We start from the raw sequence: 20,970 nt of genomic DNA, 5'->3' as shown, positions 1-20,970 counted from the left end.
TTAAAAAGTCAAATCTTGGCTTCCACGCTAGAGAATGCAGCCTCTAAAAATAACGTGAAACATTTCATATCATAGAGATACAGTTAAAGTGCTTGTGAGTCTGCAAATGTTTGGCCATTTTGAAACATTATGCAAATCATCCTTTCAGAAGTGTAAAAAATAATTACCATCTAATAACTTCACTTAAAATCACTCGTGTGATTGTTTTTTGTTTTTGCTGCATTAAAGACTATGGCATTATAATTTAATTAAAATGTGAATAAATCACAGAAAATTCACACCCTTGCTTTTGCATCTGCTCACTGGTAAGACAATCCACCCAAAAAATATGGTGCTCTCTTACTGTTTTTCTCCTTGGGAGATACCGTAATAATATGCATAGTATATTGAATTATCCTTTAAAAGGGGAACGAACAAGTATTGGACAAATGAAGCAGCTATTTAAGCTGTTCCAAGTGAGCCCTTATTTTTCAGGTTAAAACCTGACTATGTATAAAGTCTGCACATGGGGGGGGACACAGTTTCCTTCACATTCGCTTCCTTCCTCTGTAAAACAATTTTTGGCTCAAGCATTCACATTTTGCCACTTGTCCAAGGAACTCATTGAACCAAACCAAAAGCTTTCTTCGTCCATGGCTGATCACATCCTGGTAGAGAAGGCTCTTCCCAAGTGATCAAAAGTAGACATTCCTAGGAATTACAACTCTCAACACCCGCTTTCTGGGGTTATTCATGCAGCACACCTGGAACCATGCCTTGTTTGAACATGTTCAAGAGAACAGTGCACATGTGGTCTTGTTATGACACTTCTGGTATCCAAGAAGAGTTAAAAAGTACTGGCAGCAAATGAAACTCCGAGGAAGGTGGTCTTCGGATGGCTGGCATTTGGTACCTTACATTTTTCCAAAACTTTGTGGATGCCCTTTGAGATTTCTCCGAAAGGCCTTCTTTCCACCTGAGCACTCCATGTTTTTGTTTAAGGTATTTTAATGATTCTGGCATGTTGTCATAGTCTTTTATTTTATCCAGCTCAATCAGTATCACTTTAACTCCATCCCGAATAAGAGCGCTGTACATTGCAATTTCATGCTCAGAGGTCAGTCTCTGCGTGCTGAAGCAGGATGAATCCGGTACCAACACGATGATCACTCTTCTGCATTGTTTCAGAGTTTCATCAGCAACGCTGACCACCGCTGCAGGTACAAGAAAGGATCATATGTAGAACTAAATTTGTTTATAAAGTAAATGTTAAGACTGTTATGTTTTCATGAAGAAACATCTAATTCAGGGAAAGCCAACCAGCAAGTCAATTATGCAAACCCAGCCTTAGTCCTCATTTTCTTTGTTCCCCCATCCTTATGGCAGGTAGAATAGGCAATGTTGACAATTCTTACCTGACAGGTAAAGCTCAGAAGAGGCTATGCATTTCCCACTCAGACTGACACAGGAGAGGGAAAGCAGAAGAAGAAATTGTGAATGAAATACTTGGGTAAGAAAATAACCAGATGGTGTTACAAGCAGAGTGGACAACATTGTTGAAGGTTAAGACAAAGTGGTAGTCAGGCAGGGGAATTCCACAGCTGAGAGGTCAGGGACAGAACCATTTTTTTGAAGTGAAGACAAAAGGGAGTCCTCAAGGCAGTACATGAAAGTGTCTGTCCAAAGGTAGAGGTCAGATAGACACAAGAGAAGGCAGAGGATTATCACTGAAAAATCCAAGAAGCAAGATGAAATGTCAAGAAAAAGGAAGAAACTGGGTCAAGGAAAAGGCCTGAAACAATTATTGAGAAGGGATTGGGGTGGGCATTGTGATGACATGGAACCACAATTGTGGAGGAAAACTACATACACATTTAAATCAACACATGAAGCTGCTGTATACAGAGTCAAGCCATTAGTCCAATTAGCTCAGTCTTGTCTATACTGGCAGCAGCTCTCCAGGGTTTCAGCAATCTTAGCCTACATGGAACTGCCAAAGATGTAAACTGGGACCTTCTGCGTGCAAAGTATGGGCTCTAACCCACACATGGTTGAGCACTGCCCCCAGCTTTTAAAGTGAAGTAAATAAAGTGACATGCAAGTGGTCTCCCATCCAGGCACTGACCAGAACCATGCCTGCTTAGCTTCAGCAAGGTGACTGAATAATGTATGTCCTCAGACCTTGCTTCAGGACCATAGCTTGGATCTGATCTTTTTAAATGGAGATGCCAAAGAGTGATCTTTGGACCTTCTGCAAGCAGCTGAGATACAATCATAATTTCAAGTGGTTTACCATGGAGGTTGTCTCTGAACAATGCTCTATCAAACATAAACACACTTCTTTAATATACATACCTTCCCCTGGCAGATCATCCCTTCCACATATAAAGAGCTTATAGCCACATTGCTTTTCTAAGACTTCAGGCAATGCTTTCAAGACAAAGATATCAGATGAATATGCACAGTTCGCTAAATTTTTGGGATACAACACATACGCATCGTAGAGCTTCTCGTCTGAAACTAGAGAAAGGAAAATGTAGTTTAAAAACATTGTGCTTTCCAAGTTTTCCTAAAGGAAACAATATCTCATTCTTTCCTGTTGCTGGAGACTTAGTGTGTGAACCACCACTATGAGATGATAGATAGATAGATAGATAGATGATAGATAGATAGATTAGTTGTACCCTGCCCATTGGACTGGGTTGCCCCAGCTACTCTGGGTGGCTTCCAACAAGACTGAGAAATTTTCACATATATTTTTTTATACCATTAGCTGTTAAAAGAACCAAGAGACAAATAATACCAATGAAATCAAAATTACTAAGTATCCCAAAATATTTAAGAGCAAAGGTCCAGAGTCAGGGTACTTAAAAAAAGAAAAAGAACACGTATCTGCTTCTTATTAAACATATGCATGGTCTTCTAGATGTTGCTGAACAGCTAGCATAGCCAATGGTCAGTCAGGGGAGCTGCATTCCAACAAGATCTGGAGGACCACAGCTGTATGTTAAGGGTCGCTATACTATCACAGCCTCTCAACTGAAACTAGGAAAAGCATTCCAATCCCTCCTTTTTATAAAAAAGCATAGACAGAAATGGCGAGTGAAACATACCGGTAATCCCTCATGGAAGCCTTCAAGCATTGACACCTTGTTACAGTGGTACCTTGGTTCTCAAACGCCTTGGTACTCAAAAAACGTGGAACCCAAACACTGCAAACCTGGAAGTAAGTGTTCTGGTTTGTGAACTATTTTCGGAAGCCGAACGTGCTCCATTTTGAGTGTTACGCTTCCAATTTCAGTGCCACACTTCCATTTTGAGTGTTACAATGAGGTCTGTCTGTTTTTGCTATTTATTTTGCGTTGGGGTTTTGTGCGGCTTTTTTGTTTTGTTTTTGTGACTGTGTGGAACCCAGTTCAGCTACTGATTGATTGATTGTGTGACTGCAGTACATTGATTATTGCTTTCATTTTATGGATCAATGGTCTCGTTAGATAGTAAAATTCATGTTAAATTGCTATTTTAGGGGTTGTTTTTAAAAGTCTGGAATGGATCAATCCATTTTGCATTATTTCTATGGGAAAGCGCGCCTTGGTTTTGGAACACTTTGGTTTTGGAACAGACTTCCGGAACAGATTAAGTTTGAGAACCAAGGTACCACTGTACAGCGAAATTTAGAAATGATGGATAGGAGAAACCTTTTTGTTTCTCATTGACCACTAGATGGCATCAAGCTATTGAAAATACAGCAGCAGACTTACCTCCTTTACCAAGAAGAACCTGGCAGGACTCCCGATACCAAAGCACAATGTCAACTTTGAAAAACTTGTAGATGAGCAGAGCTGCCAGTACAACAAGGAGCGGGGAAACAAGACCTCCAATCAAATAACCCTGAAAGTTTCGAGCTGTATTGGGCAAAGGTAAAACAATAAGTAAAAGAAAAGCGAGGCAAACAAATAATGGTGCACAGTGTCATGGCGACAGATTGCATAAGTAGTTCATGCCCACATAAGATGACGACTCTGGATCAGGCCAATGGCCCATCCAGTCCACCATCCTGTTCTCACAGTGGCCGACCAGATGCTGGTGGGGAAACTTGGAAGCAGGACCAGAGCACAAGAACACTCCCCCCCCCCCTGTGGTTTCCAGCAACTGGTATTCAGAAGCACTGTTGCCTCCAACCACGGAGGCAGAGCACGGCAATCATGGCTAGTAACCCCTGATGGTCCTCTCCTCCAAGAATTTGTCTAATCCTTCTTTAAAGCCATCTTGCTTGGTGGCCATCACCGCCTCCTGTAGGAGCAGGTTCCATAGTTTAGGTAAAGGGGCCCGTGACCATTAGGTCCAGTTGTGTCCGACTCTGGGGTTGTGGCGCTCATCTCGCTTTACTGGCTGAGGGAGCCGGCATACAGCTTCCGGGTCATGTGGCCAGCATGACTAAGCCGCTTCTGGCAAACCAGAGCAGCGCACGGAAATGCCATTTACCTTCCCGCCAGAGTGGTACCTATTTATCTACTTGCACTTTGACGTGCTTTGGAACTGCTAGGTTGGCAGGAGCAGGGACCGAGCAACGGGAGCCCACCCCATTGCGGAATTCGAACCGCCAACCTTCTGATCAGCAAGCCCAAGAGGCTCTGTGGTTTAACCCACAGCGCCACCCGCGTCCATAGTTTAACAAAGTCTGAATAGTTGTACTTGTCTTTTCTCTGTCTTGAATCTTCTAATGTTCAAACTTCATTGGATGTCTCCAGCCTCTCGCCTTATGTGAAAACATATCCACATCGGGTATAATTTTCATCTAAACTTAAAAGTCCCAGGTGCTGCAGTGTTCCATCATGGGGGAATTGCTCCACCCCCTTGATCATTTTGCTTGGCCTTTTCTGAACCTTTTCCAGCTCAAAAATATCAATTTTGAGGTGAGGAGACCAGGACTGCAAGTGGTGGGACAAGGCTAGTCCCCTAAATGTTCCTGGTAAACTAGAGTATTAAAGTATTAAAGCCTGGCGCCTCCTTCCCAAAGCCCAGGAAGAAGAAGAAGAAGAAGAGTTTGGATTTGATATCCCGCTTTATCACTACCCGAAGGAGTCTCAAAGCGGCTAACGTTCTCCTTTCCCTTCCTCCCCCACAACAAACACTCTGTGAGGTGAGTGGGGCTGAGAGACTTCAGAGAAGTGCGACTAGCCCAAGGTCACCCAGCAGCTGCATGTGGAGGAGCGGAGACACGAACCCGGTTCACCAGATTACGAGTCTACCACTCTTAACCACTACACCACACTGGCTTGGAGAGGGTGGCGTGATAATCCCATGGGGTCCAAGAGCCCTCCTGCCACCATCCCAAAGCCCACCCAGCTGCTTTCAGCATTTGACTTCCACCACCCTGGAAAAATTCCTGTGGACACCTATGGCTACAGTTCTTTCCCGTAATATCGCCTGCACAAATAGAAGCATTTCGTTTTTTAAAAAAAATTCTAAAACTAATGTTATCAAGCATGTTTCTGATGCCTGCTTTGTTCCTTTCACTTGTTGCACTGGCTGTGTGTACAATAGAAAACCACACAACATGAGGCTGCACAACACCATCTTATACGTAAAAAAACTTACCTGGAGGTTTTAGCATGATGTATACAACTCTTGGATCAGTTCTAATAGACCATACAGTGCAGAAGTATTTTTTGTAGTGTTTAGGTTTCACTACAGAAATATTAAACTTTTCTCCCACTAGCTGAAGTTCTCCATTAGGTGACGTATCCCTGACGGCATAAAAAAGCAGAAAAACATAAGAAACAATAAAGTTTATCAGGGCTGGTTTGTATGGTGTTGTGTCACACTTTTCTTGAACAAAGCTACAAGGATTAAAGACAGATAAACTGCGCTTAAATGCTGGGGGAAATTATTAAATTTCCTGGTTTCAGCAAAAAGCCACATTCCTCCAGTTTGACTATGAATCATCCCAGTATCCAAATTACACAGAAGATGGCCTTCTTAGTGACTACTCCCAGACTTTGCAACTCCCTCCCTAGAGAAGTTAGACTGGTTCCCTTCTTGTTATCCTTCTGCCAGCAGGTGAATACTTCCTTGTTCCAACAGCCTTTCGGGAAATGACTGCTGTGGTGCCATTCTGTGCCTGCTGTGGTTCCATGAAAGAGCTCTGGTGCCATGCTGTTTTTTTTATTGTAATTAGCCGTTTGATTTTAATTGGATATATATTCTGACAATGTTTGATTGTTTTTAATGGTTGTTTTTAATATGTTTTTAGCTATAATAATAATAAATTTTTAGTATTATAATTATTATAAAATTAATCCTTGATAATTGGTCAGGCCAGGCTGTCCACAACATTTGGAAGGCACCACATTAGATATCATGCTGTCTTACAATGATTTCAATATTTAGTCCCATCAAGTAACCCTCCAACTTGTCCTAATTCCAAAGGCCAAAGGAAATTGAGTTAGTATTTACAGAGACTGCGTGAGCGTTGCTTTTAAATCCCGAGTAGAGTTATCCTCAAGGTTCCAGGATACATATGGTTCGTCCCAAATACCCGACGAGGCATTACAGGTCACGGCAATACTGGACCCTTAAAACATGAAAGAATTAATTGCAAATAACAGGAACTGTTAGAATGTAAGTTTAGGACTATGAAAAAATAGTTTCATGTTAAGTGCAGTAGTTGCTTACCAAGTTCTACTTCAACTGAATTATTGTTTGGATAAATGATGTCCAGCGGTATTCTCTTCGGAGGCCCTAACAATGGAAAGAAGTGTTAACAGAAACAACAAATCATCGTCGCACAATCTATTACACGTTGCTGTGCTAGGAAGTTCTTGATATTCTTGTTACTGCGGACTGTCGTCCATTAGCTACCATTTATTTCACTACTCATTAGAAAAAGTTGCTTCAGGGTGCATATCTAGATACAAGTAAAACATTTATTGGCAGCCCGCCTAGAAACAAAGGTTTATACCTAGTGGTTGCACCAACAGGTGGCAGTTTCAGCAACCAATCTTCCCCTTCACCTCCTGAAAAACCTTCCCAGACAACCCTCTGAAGAGGCTTTTCAAGGAACTGCACGGGGTGGGAGACTGATTAGTGCAAGCTGTCTTCACTTGCGCAATTGCTGGCTGCAATCCAAAATATTGCATCTTGACCGGACATTACATGCAAGTACATCACAAATGCTATTAATACCTCTGAACAAAATCAGACTTCCTTGATGCAAACGTTCTGCACATTTATGTCACAATACTTTTCGTTAAGATTCAAGACTCCTCTCCAGAAAAGATGGACTTTTGAAACTTAGCATAGATACGCTTAGCTGAACATTAACTCCAAAAGCAGCCAGAGTCAAATACCACTTTAAGTGTTCAACAGATCCAGAAGCAGCATGGGACCAAAAGGACAAAGGAACACAACAAGAAAAATATGATCTTGCCCAATGCTGTTCAGGAACAAAACATGTTTGTTTTAACAATGCATTTATGGCATTATTAGATAACCTACATTCTGTAGCTTACCAATAGTATTTTTAGGAAAACTTGGACAAGAACCAAATATGTGTGTGTGTGTGTGTGTGTGTGTTCCAGGATATAAACTCTTCCAAAGCATTTTACAAATAAAACTGAACTACATTTTAAAAGCCCCACAAATATCTGCATGTAAGATGTCATCAGGGTTATTGACAAAGGGCAGCTGGCAAAAAGAAGTAGTTTTCTTATTTGCTGATACGTGGACTTGTACAATGGCAGCTAGCTCCCATTGGGACTGGTGGAGCAGAAGGGACGAAGGCCAACAGCAGGTAAAACCACAAGCCAATGACAGGCAATGCCAACAAATTCTGTTTGTCCCCATCCTCCCTCTGCTAGCTAATGGCAATTCTGAGATTAAGGAGGAGGAAGCAGAGGATGTGGTCTGGATGCAAGGAAGAAGGAAGAAGAAGGAGAGTTGGGATTTGATATCCTGCTTTATCACTACCCGAATGAGTCTCAAAGTGGCTAACAATCTCCTTTCCCTTCCTCCCCCACGACAAACACTCTGTGAGGTGAGTGAGGCTGAGAGACTTCAGAGAAGTGTGATTAGCCCAAGGTCACCCAGCAGCTGCATGTGGAGGAGCAGGGAAGCAAACCCAGTTCACCAGATTACGAGTCTACTGCTCTTAACCACTACACCACACTGGCTCTTAAGGCAAATGGTCTTAAGGGAATGAAGACTGAATTAGAGGGACAGTGTCCCATTTGCCCTAATTGACCAGCTGCAATTGAACTGGTAGGAGTGGGGAGGCAAAGTCTAGCCAGAGCAGGCTGGTAGATGGCCTTTCCCTGCTTCCCTCTTACACAAACTTACCAAAAAGAGTTAGATTAATGGCACGAGATACATTCAATTGTCTTCCCAGATAGGTGTATGTCAGCTGGCATATATACACTCCTTTGTCTTCCTCCGTTGCATTTTTAATTGCAAGGAAATCCTCAAAATGGCTAAATCTCCCATCTTCAGGTAATCCAGGAGTGCATGCCTGAAATATAAAGAGGTAGGAAAACTATTATTAAAAGCTGAAGGCAACAAACTTCGTTCATTTACAGCAGGCATAGGCAAACTCCGGCCCTCCAGGTGTTTTGAGACTACAATTTCCATCATCCCTGACCACTGGTCCTGTTAGCTAGGGATGATGGGAATTGCAGTTCCAAAACATCTGGAGGGCCGGGGTTTGCCTATGCCTGGTTTACAGAACCCAAACACAGACTGGCACAATAAAAAGCGGAGAAATGTAATCCACAGAATGCAGACTCACAAAGCTAAGGACAACTGTTGGGAGGGGAAGGAGAGTTGCAAATAAGGATTTATCTCCATGCACAAAAAGGTATTATTAGCAAAGTATTATTATCATTCATGACACTAGGGGTGGGGAATATTGGTTCAGAACCTTCCCAGGCTTCAGATACCTAGGGGTTCAAATAACCAGAAACCTCAACAAACTATACCTCCACAGTTACAACCCCCTGTGGTGACAAATCCACAGAGACTTGAGGAAATGGAACATCACCAATTTCACCCTCTCAGTATGTGTGTGTGTGTGTGTGTGTATAACTACACTCATTTATTTTCTCACACAAAAAGCCAAGAATACCTGTACCTACTCTCCTTGGAAGAAGGATGGGGAATCCCCAACATAGAATCATATTACATCACCAACGAAGCACACCACATAATCCTGTATATTTAAGAAGATGAGACGAAACAATGGGTCCACTTGGAGAGAGAGACCATCAAAATCATCCCCACAACAGCATACCCATTCCTCCAAAACAAACTAAAGAAAATCCCCACAACACTGAACAGGTTCACACAGTCCATGCTTAAAGCATAGAAGGGGAAAGAAAGCAAAATATCCCAATCCCCACTAACCCCCTTGGCCTATCACCCACTATTCCAACATGCAGCACAAAACCTCCAGATAAAAACCTGGCAAGCCAAATGCCGACACTGTCTAAAAGACTTCTACAAAAATGGCAAACCCATACCAACACAAGAAATACAAGACAAACTAGGGGACACCCAAATACCTTGGCTAACACATCATCAAACTACATGCCTTCTTGAACAATCCAGCAGTAAAATCAGCAGCCACAAGGCCCTTGACCTCCTTCGAAAACCTTCTGACAGCAGAGGGACACAGTAAAGGGATGGTATCCGCAGTAGACAAAATACCGCTCCGAAATCCTACAAACCCCCTTGACACAATCAAAGAACAATGGGAGCACGACATAGGCTCTGAGATTAACTCCATGTTAGTGGAGAAATGTTAAAAGAAATAACACTATTTCTTTTTCTTTTTTTACAGCACAAATGGCTAGTGGGAAATGTTGATGTGCAGATGTTGACATGCTTTTATCTTTTTCACTGCTGTCTTCTTTTAATCTCTTTTACTATTAAAACCATTTAAAAATAATTAAAATCACTGTTAACTGTTTTAATGGATAATTTCAGTATTTCTTGTGAACCACTTAGATGTTTTCATAAAAGCAGTATATAATTTTTTTATTTACAAAAATAAGGCAGGAACAAACTACAGTAGTCATAGCATCAAATACTTAAAAGATTTCAAAAAAGTTTGTTCTCAAGTGTGCATGCACTGGATTACAGTTAACACACACAGTTTCTTAAGATGTTCGGGGGGGGTGGACATCCTTCCTTCCTTTTAGAATAAAAAATGGAACAATTTACGTGTTCCCAGCTGCATCTTCTTAGCAGTTACTTTTCTTGCCTTAGCATAGTTTGCTAAGTTCATATATTTATATTCATGTATGAGGTGCTCCACGTATTTTTGCTCATATTTTAAAACTACTTGGGGGGGGGGGGGGAATAGGCGTCTTACTAGCCAAAAGCCACATGTACCATGTTTTGAAGTTTATACCAGAAAACAGTATGAATTGCTCATCCAGCAACAACCATGCCATCTCTCACCAGCAGAGGGGGAGAAGGGAAGCAGAGCTATTCCACTGGCCCTACTGAGACATCAGCAACCTTTGGCTCCTCTTTTCCTTAAACCAGGTACCTTTGGCCCTCCAGATCAGGTATCCCCAAACTTGGCACTCTAGCTGTTTTGGGACTACAATTCCCACCATCCCTGACCACTGGTCCTGTTAGCTAAGGATGGTGTGAGTTGTAGTCCCAAAACATCTGGAGGGCCGAGTTTGGGGGTGCCTGCTCCAGTTGTTGTTGTGCTACAAACTCACATCAACCCCAACAAACATGAGCAATGGCCAGGGGTCATGGAAGCAGCAATTCACCAACACCTAAGGGGGCAAAGCTTCCCCCACCACTGCCTTAAACTATTCCTATTTTAACTGGTTGTTCTTAGAACTTGTTGGCCTATATCTAGTGCTTGAGTTTGCTGCCTTCTTCCTCCTCGTTTTTGTGCTGTGTCTTTTAAGTTGTAATGTTTTGCGCAAGACCCACAGAGGGTTCTCCACAACTAAATATGGCCCACCACCTGAATGTGGTTCCCCACCTCTGATTTAGGAAAAAAAGATACCGCCAATAAGATAAAACATTCAGAAGGCTGTTGTCACACAGAAAGACACCAACCTTGAACCAATGAAGTGGAGTCCTTTCACTTTCAAAATTCTGGAGGTCGGGACACGTCAGCTTTCCAGTATTATGCAAATGTATTCTTTGTGGATAAACGTAATTTCTATTAAAGCATAAACCATCATCGTTCTTGAAAACTCGGAGTTCCTTCCTATCTCTTGTTGAATTTCTGTTATTAAAAAAAGGAAAAGGGATATCAGTACATCTATTAATTATTAAGAGATACCCACAAGATACTGGTATTGTATCAGCATTTAATGATTAGAAAAACATCATGAGCATATCCGGATGCACTTTTTAGAATAGTAAGATGTGGAATTGGATCACAATTCAGCAGACAAGAACCAACTCAAAATTATAATACTCTAGAAGTGTCTGGCTGTTTATTGTTAGTTTGTTGTTCCAGGAAGTAAAAGAAGAAAATATATGAAGGACAGAATATAAAAATGTGTAAGGCTTAAGAGGCAACATTGTGGCCAGGAGGTTTGGTTTCATGGTGTTTATAAAATGCCAGAATTAGCTGGAATAAAATGATGTAACAGTTCTAAAAAAAATTACTGGGGGGAAACAAAAATGATATTTGTGTTTATATTGGATTGTAGCCAATGCTGCCATTTCACATGCACTACAGACCTCCACTTGTGCCCCACTGTGGGGCAGAATTTGGGATGCACAGAAAGAAGTCGTCCCACTGTGCACCACTTACAGAGTGGTGCACAGTGCTCTTTTTCCAAGAATTGTATTTTATAGCCTGAAAACTATAGCTTGTTATAGATGGCCATCTTCACAAACCATGGCTGAAGCCACATACAAACATGATGGCTGCATGCTAATCCCTTCTCCCATCCCCCTGCATTATGCATCTTTCCGCAGGGCCTGCAAGACGGAGCTGTTCCGCTAGGCCTTTGGTCAGGGTTCAGTCTGATTCTTTCCTTTCTGTATAAGAACAAGCATTAAAGAGGCCTCCTAGCCCACTCACAGGTCCTTTATGAGACCAGTGGTGACAGTTGGCCCTGGAGAATATTAACCACTCTCAATTTTACCCATGGACTGCCATCTGTCCAGATTTTAATTTGCTTTGAACTAATTTTATGATGTATTTTAATTAATTGATTACCTGTTTTTATGTTCTTATGTTCTTTGTATTCTGTGTTAGTTTTAGGATGTTAGCCTCCCTGAGCCCGACTCCGGCCAGGGAGGTCGGGGTAGAAATTTATTATTATTATTATTATTATTATTATTATTATTATTATTATTACCTTCTGAGCAAAGAGCATGGATTGCATTCAGCAACAGTTCCCTGTTATCTCCAAACGGTGTGCATCAGGCTTTAAGAAACTACAGCAACTGGAGAGAAATAAAACTTACCTCCTGTATCAATTTTACTAATAGATGGGGGGGGAATGTACTTGACTCCAATGCATGTTTTATTTCAAAGAAGTTGGTCTGCTCAGTAGATTGCTGCAGATTGCTTCTCACTTCAACATTACACAAATGAAGCCCCCCCCCCCTGAAATGTTAAGACAAAACGGGCAAGATTCTAAATTTATGTTTCCCTATCGTTGCTGAACTCACCCAAGTCAGAACTATAGAACGTAACAGCTACATTCAATTGGGGGGGGGGGCATGAACTTTGCAGAAACTTACTGAATTCGACACTCATAAAATCCCGAGTCTTCTATCTTTGCAGGGCTAAACCAAAGCCTGTCTCCTCGCTGATGGATCCTGGTGTAGTTATCCGTAGTTACGGGTATGTCACTACCGTTTATGTACCAAGTCACAGAGTAATTGGTTTGTTTAGAAGACAGCAGTGGACAGCAGATGGCCCCAGGCTCTCCTGCACGCACATTGGTCGCTAAGCGTACACCTAATGAATAAATTGCATATAATGTGTGCTTATCACTGTGACAAATGATGTGCTTTGCTTGTGCAAACAGATACACTTGCAGTAAGCCTGAAAATTCACCACACAGCTGCCCATCATTCCACTGTGTGCCTAGCCTCATTTGTGCCAACTTTGCCTTTCTTCCTTGCGCCTTGCAATTAGCAACACTGCCCAAACTAGCACAAACTCGTCCAACTAGTAGAATGAACTTGTCCCATGAATGCTCAGATGCATTATGAAAATAACAGCACTTGCCCCCGCCCCCAAATCATTCTCCGGCTCCAACTGAATCTGAGGTGCTGCATTGCCAGGTTACCTTCATCTCCCCCTGTTTTCCCCACCCCAAACCCAGGGTGGAAAACTGTCTCCTTCTATTTATCTGGCAATTGCTACAGCAGGAAAATCTGACTGGAGGCTTTTGAGAAAGGCTCCCTTCCTCTGGCCTGGAACATGGAAAGACTGCAAGCAACAGATACGGCGGCCTTGCAAGGGCAGGATTGTTATTTGACCCTGTTTCATTCCCAAACAGCCAAATCCTAACCACATCTACTCAGGAGCAAGGTGTACTCCAAAGTAAGTAGGGTTAGGATTGCAGGCACAGAGAATGCAACAGGGCCCTAACGTGGAATTGGTGGGGGGGTGTGTGTGTGGAGAAGTCAAGTTTACTGAGCCAGGAGAGGGGGGTACAAATCACAGCTTGTGCGACGCAGATCTCAGAATTTTAGAAATGCAAGCATAACACTATGCAATACATGTCTGATACATTCTTAATGCAAAACTGGCAAGATTTAATTGAGAATGCAATTCAGCTTCTTAACAGAAACACAAAGAGGAGCCCAGGAAGCCAATTTCCGCGCCCCATTCATTATCAAACAAAATATAATCGCTGGTGATGTAAAATACGGCAATTTAATGTAATCTTGAGTGTTGGCGCAGCTGCTGCTTCTTTAAGAGTTTTGAGAGGAATTTTGCTTGAGATTTTCTAGAAGGGTTCATGAGAAGTTCACCTCTGAATATTGCATTCATTGAGCAAAAGAAGGGGCACTACAGTATCAAAGCATACACAGGCAACAGCCAGTATGACAGTATATATAAAACATAAAATTAAAAGGTTTTTTGAAGAATAAATGGGTTTAAGAACAGCTCTTCCCATTTTTGTTAGGAAATGTGCTGCATTTTGAGAAAATGCAACCCCAGTTGACTTATACATCATGGCGGGTGGAGGGAGAGATAGAAAACTGTGATGGATGTTCAGCACTTGACTATAGGTTAACTAGTGATGCATATACATACAAGAGAAGCACTACGGACCATAGACACAGCCTTCATATTCCCTCATATGCACTGGTTTTACCTGTGCTTTCAAAGTTCGTGCATTCTCAGTGTAATTAAGCAAGCAGGGAGAAATAAAGTAAAAGCTATGCATCTGCAAAATAAAGCAAACAAACCAGCCCCTCGTGGAAGTGGCACTTATATTTGCGTAACTTTGTGGAGAAACTAGATGGGAGTATGATTACATCCACTGTGATGTAGCTAATGCAAGCAAGCAAGCAAACAAACAAACAAATAAGAAACATAAATTTGACTTACAAATACTGGACGAAGAATAAGCCAGACAGATCCAGCATAAGAGCTGCAACGCAGATATCATCTTCTGCTGGCAAAGGAAAGGAAAGATATTCAGGTCTGCAATAGCTTTCTAAAATTCTCTACTACGGCCAAAATGTTCACAATATGTATAAAGGGGAAAGGATGACATATCCAATGCTGGGACTATTGCATTTAGAAGAAAGTCAAATAAACCTGAAGTCCACAAAAATAACTAGCACAGCCACACTTACCTACCAGCCACCAGTGGTGTAAAAAAGAAACATTTCATAAAGAGCCCTGTTTGATCACCTGGTGTATGAAATGAATTTGGTTTCAGATCCTGGACTCTTTGTGTGTCCTTAGCCAATTACCATCTCTCAGCCTAATTTACATCAGAGGGTTGAAAGGATTTTTTTAAAGTGATACTCCCCACCAAGCAAGCAGCTATTTGAAAGTTCATGTCAAGCTTGGCTTCTGCCATGCCAATCTAAATGCATTCACAAATTGAGAGATATCAGTAATCTCCAGGCTGCATCAACAGCTCAACCACTGCCAAAATCATTTTCAGCAAGAAAACAGACTATTGAAACCCTATTTACAGAAACACGGGAAATTTCTTAGCTCTTTGCTGAGTGGTTTGGGTACACAAGAACCTGACCACATACTCTACAGCAGATTTTCCCAAGCTGTTGACCAGATGCATTGAGATACAAACTCGCATCAGCCCCAGGCAGCACAGCCAAAGACCGGGGCTGGTGTGAGTTGTGATCCAACACATCTGGAGGGTACCAGGTTGAAAAACTACCTTGTAAGAAATACTGCCACAAACAACATTCCACAGCTGATCATGACACTTCCTTGCATTAGGTCCTCCCGCAATATTCTACATTCACAAGAGCTGCAAATGTGCTGCATGGGAGATTTCACGTCGTTGCTTTTTCTGGGGGGAAGTAGTGGTGACTGCTAAACATGCTGTATAGGTTAGACAGTTTGGCCTTCACAATCCCATAAAAGGTAAAGGTAAGGACCGTTAGGTCCAGTCGCGGATGACTCTGGGGTTGTGGCGCTCATCTCGCTCTATAGGCCGAGGGAGCCGCCGTTTGTCCGCAGACAGCTTCCGGGTCATGTGGCCAGCATGACAAAGCCACTTCTGGCGAACCAGAGCAGCAACGGAAATACCATTTATCTACTTGCACTTGACGTGCTTTCGAACTGCAAGGTGGACAGGAGCCAGGACAGAACAATGGGAGCTCACCCCGTCACGGGGACTCTTTTCTTTAAAAAGTGCATGAGGGGCGGCGGAATACAAATTTCTTCAAAATCACAAGCAGTGAGCAAGCCTGGGAGTGTCAGACCATTAGAAAACACAACTTCGAAAAGGACTTTGGAGAGAAACAGAATATTTGCATCTGATTTCTCTGCAAAGGATATTGAATAAAAATAAGATTAAAATTCTAGGGCTAAACACCTCAGTCTGGATAGCATCAGGAGTTCGTAAATAACAAAAATGTGAAGAAGTTGGTCATCTAATGCTAAAAATGTAAATTGTCTTTAAACTCCAAATCCTCACGGGAGGGTTGGAAGGCAACCAATGTGGCACCAGTTTTTAAGAGAGGCGTGACGAAATTATAAGACTTGCAGTCTAATTTCTTTCCTAATAAAAAAATGGCAGAAAGCAGGATTAAAGTTAAAATCGGTCAACCTTGGATAATGAGGTTTTGCTTACTGTGCTGTGTTACTGGATGTTAGGTGATTGTAAGCCACCTGAAATCAAACTGCAGTGTGGTAGTAAAGGGACCCCTGACCATTAGGTCCAGTTGCGGACGACTCTGGGGTTGCAGAGCTCATCTCGCTTTACTGGCCGAGAGAGCCGGTGTACAGCTTCCGAGTCATGTGGCCAGCATGACTAAGCCGCTTCTGGGGAACCAGAGCAGCACACGGAAATGCCGTTTACCTTCCCGCTGGAGTGGTACCTATTTATCTACTTGCACTTTGACGTGCTTTCGAACTGCTAGTTTGGCAGGAGCAGGGACCGAGCAACGGGAGCTCACCCTGTCGCGGCGATTCAAACCACCGACCTTCTGATCAACAAGCCCTAGGCTCGGTGGTTTAGACCACAGCAGTAGTAGTATTTAGTTGTAAATAAATGAAACGTACAAATACCATTCACAAGTGGCCTGATATCCATGTTCCCTAACACTTAGTACAAAATGTCAAGTGAAAAGCCACCGTATAGTATTGTGTCCTCAGCCTGCTCATGGTTAATTCCACTCAGCCTTCCTTTTGCAAAAAGGTAGTATGTTTTTCAAAACAGGTATTCAACAGGTGCTGAAAAGTTGCCACTTTTGCTTCAGCTTACTTACACACACACACACACACACCAGGAGTGCCACCTTGGCCCTGCAACCATGGGTGCCCAGGGTCATAGGTGCCATGCAGCATGCATGGCCCTTGCACCCAAATTTGTGGGTGCCTACTGCCTAGCCCCTTCACAGGGAATTTTGTGGGTGCTCGAGCACCCAGGGCCCCAAGGAGTTGGCACCCATGAAATAAACACAGTGCTCTTCCAAATGTAGCTTGTGTGTGTGTGTGTGTGTGTGTGTGTGTGTATCAATTCTTAAGGCGTAGCACCTACAAATTCAGCACTGGCTCCTGAAATTTAAATTCTGACACAACAATTTCAAACATGATTTTTTATATTTAAAAAAAAAGTTCCTGAATTCTGGAATACTCACATTTACTCTGCCATCCACTGTGTTCCAACTGCTGGTTTGTGAAGCAGCTAACAGGCGGTGTTTGCCACAATCCATATCTATGCTGTATTGATCACTGACTTTCAGAAAAGCGCTCTTGGGTTAATAGTTTGGAAGCACCAAATCCTTTACCCCAAATAAACAGATGTGTATGTGCAGAATGTGCAGCACTGCATCAGGATTGCAACCACCAGGCTCAGCTCCCTTCCACACACGTTGCCTAAACCTCACCCAGCTTATCTACAATGGTTGGATATCACATGTAAGTGGCACCTCTGCACACAGAATCCAGCATGCCCAGGCCGAATAATACAGTCACATTACCTGACACAGAGTCATGTGAGGACCTAGCCCACCCTAAGTTGACATTCCTCCTTACACCCAACACATGCAGACAAACCAGAGCCCAGGATGGATAGACACAATCCAGGGATTCAGCAACATCAGAAAATAGTTACACAAACTTTACAAAGGAGTTACAAGAAATTATAGCTTTGCACTTAATTATAGCTTTGGACCTTAATTTAACTATTTGTATTGTTTGTTCCGTCAGCAGTTGATTTATTAATGCCTGGAAAGAGACAGGTGGTGTTCCATAAAGCACACGCAGTGCTTTGCTAAATAAGCCAGAAGCAGACATTCGTTTTAGAAAGGTGATGCTTAAAAGCAAACTGACCCCCCCCATACAAAGTTTCAATTACTATTATTAAAATGAATATCACTATCAAGTGAGTCACTAGTTTGTTTTTAATTTTTAAGCCTTTATTAACATTATTAGCAGGTCACTTGCAACATAAAAATGAAGATCAATAAACCACCGCAATCTTAGAGCTTGCACTTCAATTCTGGATAAAAGCTAGCATAATCGAATCTTAGAATTGGAAGTAAGAACATTCATAATAGGAATGCAACTCACAATAGACTCCCATACTGCTTTCACCTTTTTACCCTGGCCTTTGTCACTCCATATATATATATATACTTAACATTGCAAATTATTTTAACAGATTTTTTTTAAAAAAAAAAAATACTGTTGTAACCTGGAACCTTATGGTTAAGGACAAATGAGAAATCCAATAAAAATCATTCTGCTTCTGATAATCATTGATTTAGCAACTAGAACTTCAGGATGTCCAACAAGCAATATCTATGTTGGCCACACTCACAATCTATGCAGGCCACATTCAAGAGAAAGGCAAGCCATGGTTCAACTGGTTCCCCCCCAGATGTAGGTGTGGTCAAAAGCAAGACAAGAGTAGGTTAACAGGGAAAGTTCACTCAGCACCTCATAGTTACCATCATCGAGAAAATATGCAGTAAAGTCAACAGTATCCCATTTACACATTGCACCAAAATAACAAACAAGAACTTTAACTCTGTGAGAGACATGAAGGAACAAAAGAAGCCAAGGCTCACTGGATATATATAACCAGAAACACGTAACACCAGGACCAGAGGGAAAGTAATGGCGTGCTTGGATTTTCAATCACTTATGAACTTCAAATGTATTGCCAATGCATCACCCATGAATCACTTAATAGTTCCAAGCGAAGACTTAACATGCTAGCCATCAAGGATGAGATTTACTTGGTTCTTCTTTGGGGAAGGGTGGATTTAAATTGCCCACAACTACCAGGTTGTCATACTCAGAACAGACCCACTGAAATCAATGAATTTAGGTTAAGTTGTGAATTGCATCAGATGTGCTAAACTTTTGGCCCTCCAGATGTTGCTGAGGTACAACTCCCAACATCCCAGGCCATTGGCCATTCTTGCCGGGACTGATGGGAGTTGTGATTCAGCAACATCTGGAAGGCAAATAGTTTCCAGTACATGACTTAGAAGGATACAACCCAATGAGTGGTATTCAAGTGATTTTAACTTGGAGTAGACCCATGAAAATTAATGGACCTTGGTCTTGTGCATTAATTTCAATGAGTCCACTCTGAGTTGGTTGAATACCATCCTATGTTTTTAACTCTATGTGAAGCTGCCTCCCTCCCCAAATTACTGGACCAAACCTATGGTGTCAGCTGCATTTGGAATAGGTATGGTATGGACAGAAATAAGTTACACATCATATACCAAATACTGCCATTTCCAAAGACATGCCTTGCATTTGGGGGAGATCAGTTAGCATTCATAAATCTAGGAGAAAAGAAATATGCCATTTGGAGATGGGTTGTTGCCAACAGAGTCTAACAGGTAAGTAAAGGTGGAATTTAAAAAAACTGATTGAGATTTTTGGTGCTTTCCCTCTCTCTGAAAATCATAGGGACTAGCAGCTTGTTAAAAGCAATCCCTTGATTCTATAGAAGGTGCTCCTTTGAAAAGGAGGTATCTTGCCTGCTGTCCTTTTGCCCACTTTAGTAAAAAGTCTGAAAAATCCTCAAAGGGGTAAAAAAAACGTAGTTTGTTCAAGGTAGAGAACTCAGAGGATATTAACAGGTCCCAGTTGGAAACCAGATTAGGTTTCTAACCTGTTTGGATCCTGCTGGATTCTTGCGTGTTTCTAAATCCACTCAGGTCAACTTCATAAAGGGCCTCTGAAGCCCATTTCAGAAAAGTGTCCGTCAAGGCAGGCTACTGAAAAAAGGGAAACAGCTCTCCACACATTCAAGACTGGCAGCAACCTGCCTAAAGGAGACACCTCTACAGAGGGATGGCTTCTCTCTCTCTGTCTGTCTGTCTGTCTGTCAGGGCTCCTCAGAAAGGATTGCAGCTGAAGCTCCCTTTCCCTTTCTCCACCTGCTGATCTGCCGCCCTCAAAGGCAACGGCGAAGCTCCCAGCGGAGGCGAGAGGAACCCGGCAGGTCTCTTGCCCGCGGCCCTTCGAAGAGGCACCCAAGAGGCTCGCTGCCTATTTCAGAACCTGCTGCTCCCTCACGCCCCAGGCCAGCTTGTCCTCGCCGGCAAGGAGAGGCCGCGCTGCCAGGTCCAAAGCGTGACTCACCCGGTGCCGGGAACTTGCCTAAACTCTTTCCCCACACAGCGCGCTCCCCTTGCGCTCGAGAAAGAGCCACGCAAGACGGCTGCGCCTAATCCTCATACAGAGGCAAGGCGGCGGCGACCTGCCCCCCCCCCCGCCCCTCACGGACTCTCAATCCCTCAGCGGCCGACCCAGACCCGCGCGCCCAGAGCCCAGCGCCTTCTCCTCACCTGGACTCGCCCGGCCGGCAGCTTCGCCACGACTCGCCTCAGGCACCGAGGTCCGAGGGGAGCTCCGCCCCTGCCCGTTAAGGCGAAGCCCGCCCCTTGGCGGCCCTGGACGCTTGGGCGGGACGGAGGAGGCGGTGGGCCGCCGCTGCCAGGAGCGCCGGGGCTGCTCTGAATCACCGAGGAGGAAAGAAGCAGCGCGGATTCATGGATTCGGATCCCGGCTGCTGTGGTTCAGGGAACAAGCCGGGACTCGCGAGCTCACCTGCAGGGTTCCTCAGAAATCAGTCCTAGGCGATAATAATACTAGTTACCGTTATGCATTAAATTTGTATACCACCTTTCATCTGTGCCTCTCAGGGCGGCTCACAACATGACAATATAAAAAAACACAATAAAAATAAGAACGAAAACAAAACAACAAAAAGCATAATACAATTAAGAACCAAAACAAACCAATAATCTCCCCCTCCAACAACAAAGACTGGGTAGCTGGTTTAGAACATGGTGCTGATAACCCCA

General features: G+C 42.9%; 1 protein-coding gene across 6 annotated transcripts; it reads right to left on the bottom strand.

Annotated features, from left to right (window-relative positions):
• LOC117045985 (interleukin-1 receptor type 1-like) lies at positions 1–20,545 on the bottom strand. 6 transcript variants are annotated; one of them, XM_033147626.1, is made up of 11 exons: positions 20,452–20,545; positions 14,540–14,606; positions 12,712–12,931; positions 11,062–11,233; positions 8,320–8,488; positions 6,658–6,723; positions 6,439–6,556; positions 5,581–5,729; positions 3,741–3,884; positions 2,335–2,499; positions 1–1,193 (listed from the first exon to the last, which is right to left on the bottom strand). In XM_033147626.1, exons 2-11 carry the CDS (start codon positions 14,598–14,600, stop codon positions 799–801), a joined length of 1,659 nt encoding a protein of 552 aa, XP_033003517.1. In that variant the 5' UTR covers positions 14,601–14,606; positions 20,452–20,545; the 3' UTR covers positions 1–798. The 6 variants fall into 6 exon arrangements, with proteins under 6 accessions (XP_033003517.1, XP_033003518.1, XP_033003521.1 ...); XM_033147627.1 differs by having other exon boundaries at positions 14,540–14,603; positions 20,452–20,526; XM_033147630.1 differs by lacking the exon at positions 20,452–20,545 and adding an exon at positions 20,246–20,348 and having other exon boundaries at positions 14,540–14,603.
• Between the last annotated feature and the right edge of the window lie 425 nt (positions 20,546–20,970).

This window comes from Lacerta agilis, chromosome 4 (genome assembly GCF_009819535.1).
Source record: "Lacerta agilis isolate rLacAgi1 chromosome 4, rLacAgi1.pri, whole genome shotgun sequence".
Lineage (NCBI taxonomy): Eukaryota > Metazoa > Chordata > Lepidosauria > Squamata > Lacertidae > Lacerta > Lacerta agilis.
Note: the sequence above shows the minus strand (reverse complement) of the source record. Positions and strands in the feature narration are given on the sequence as shown.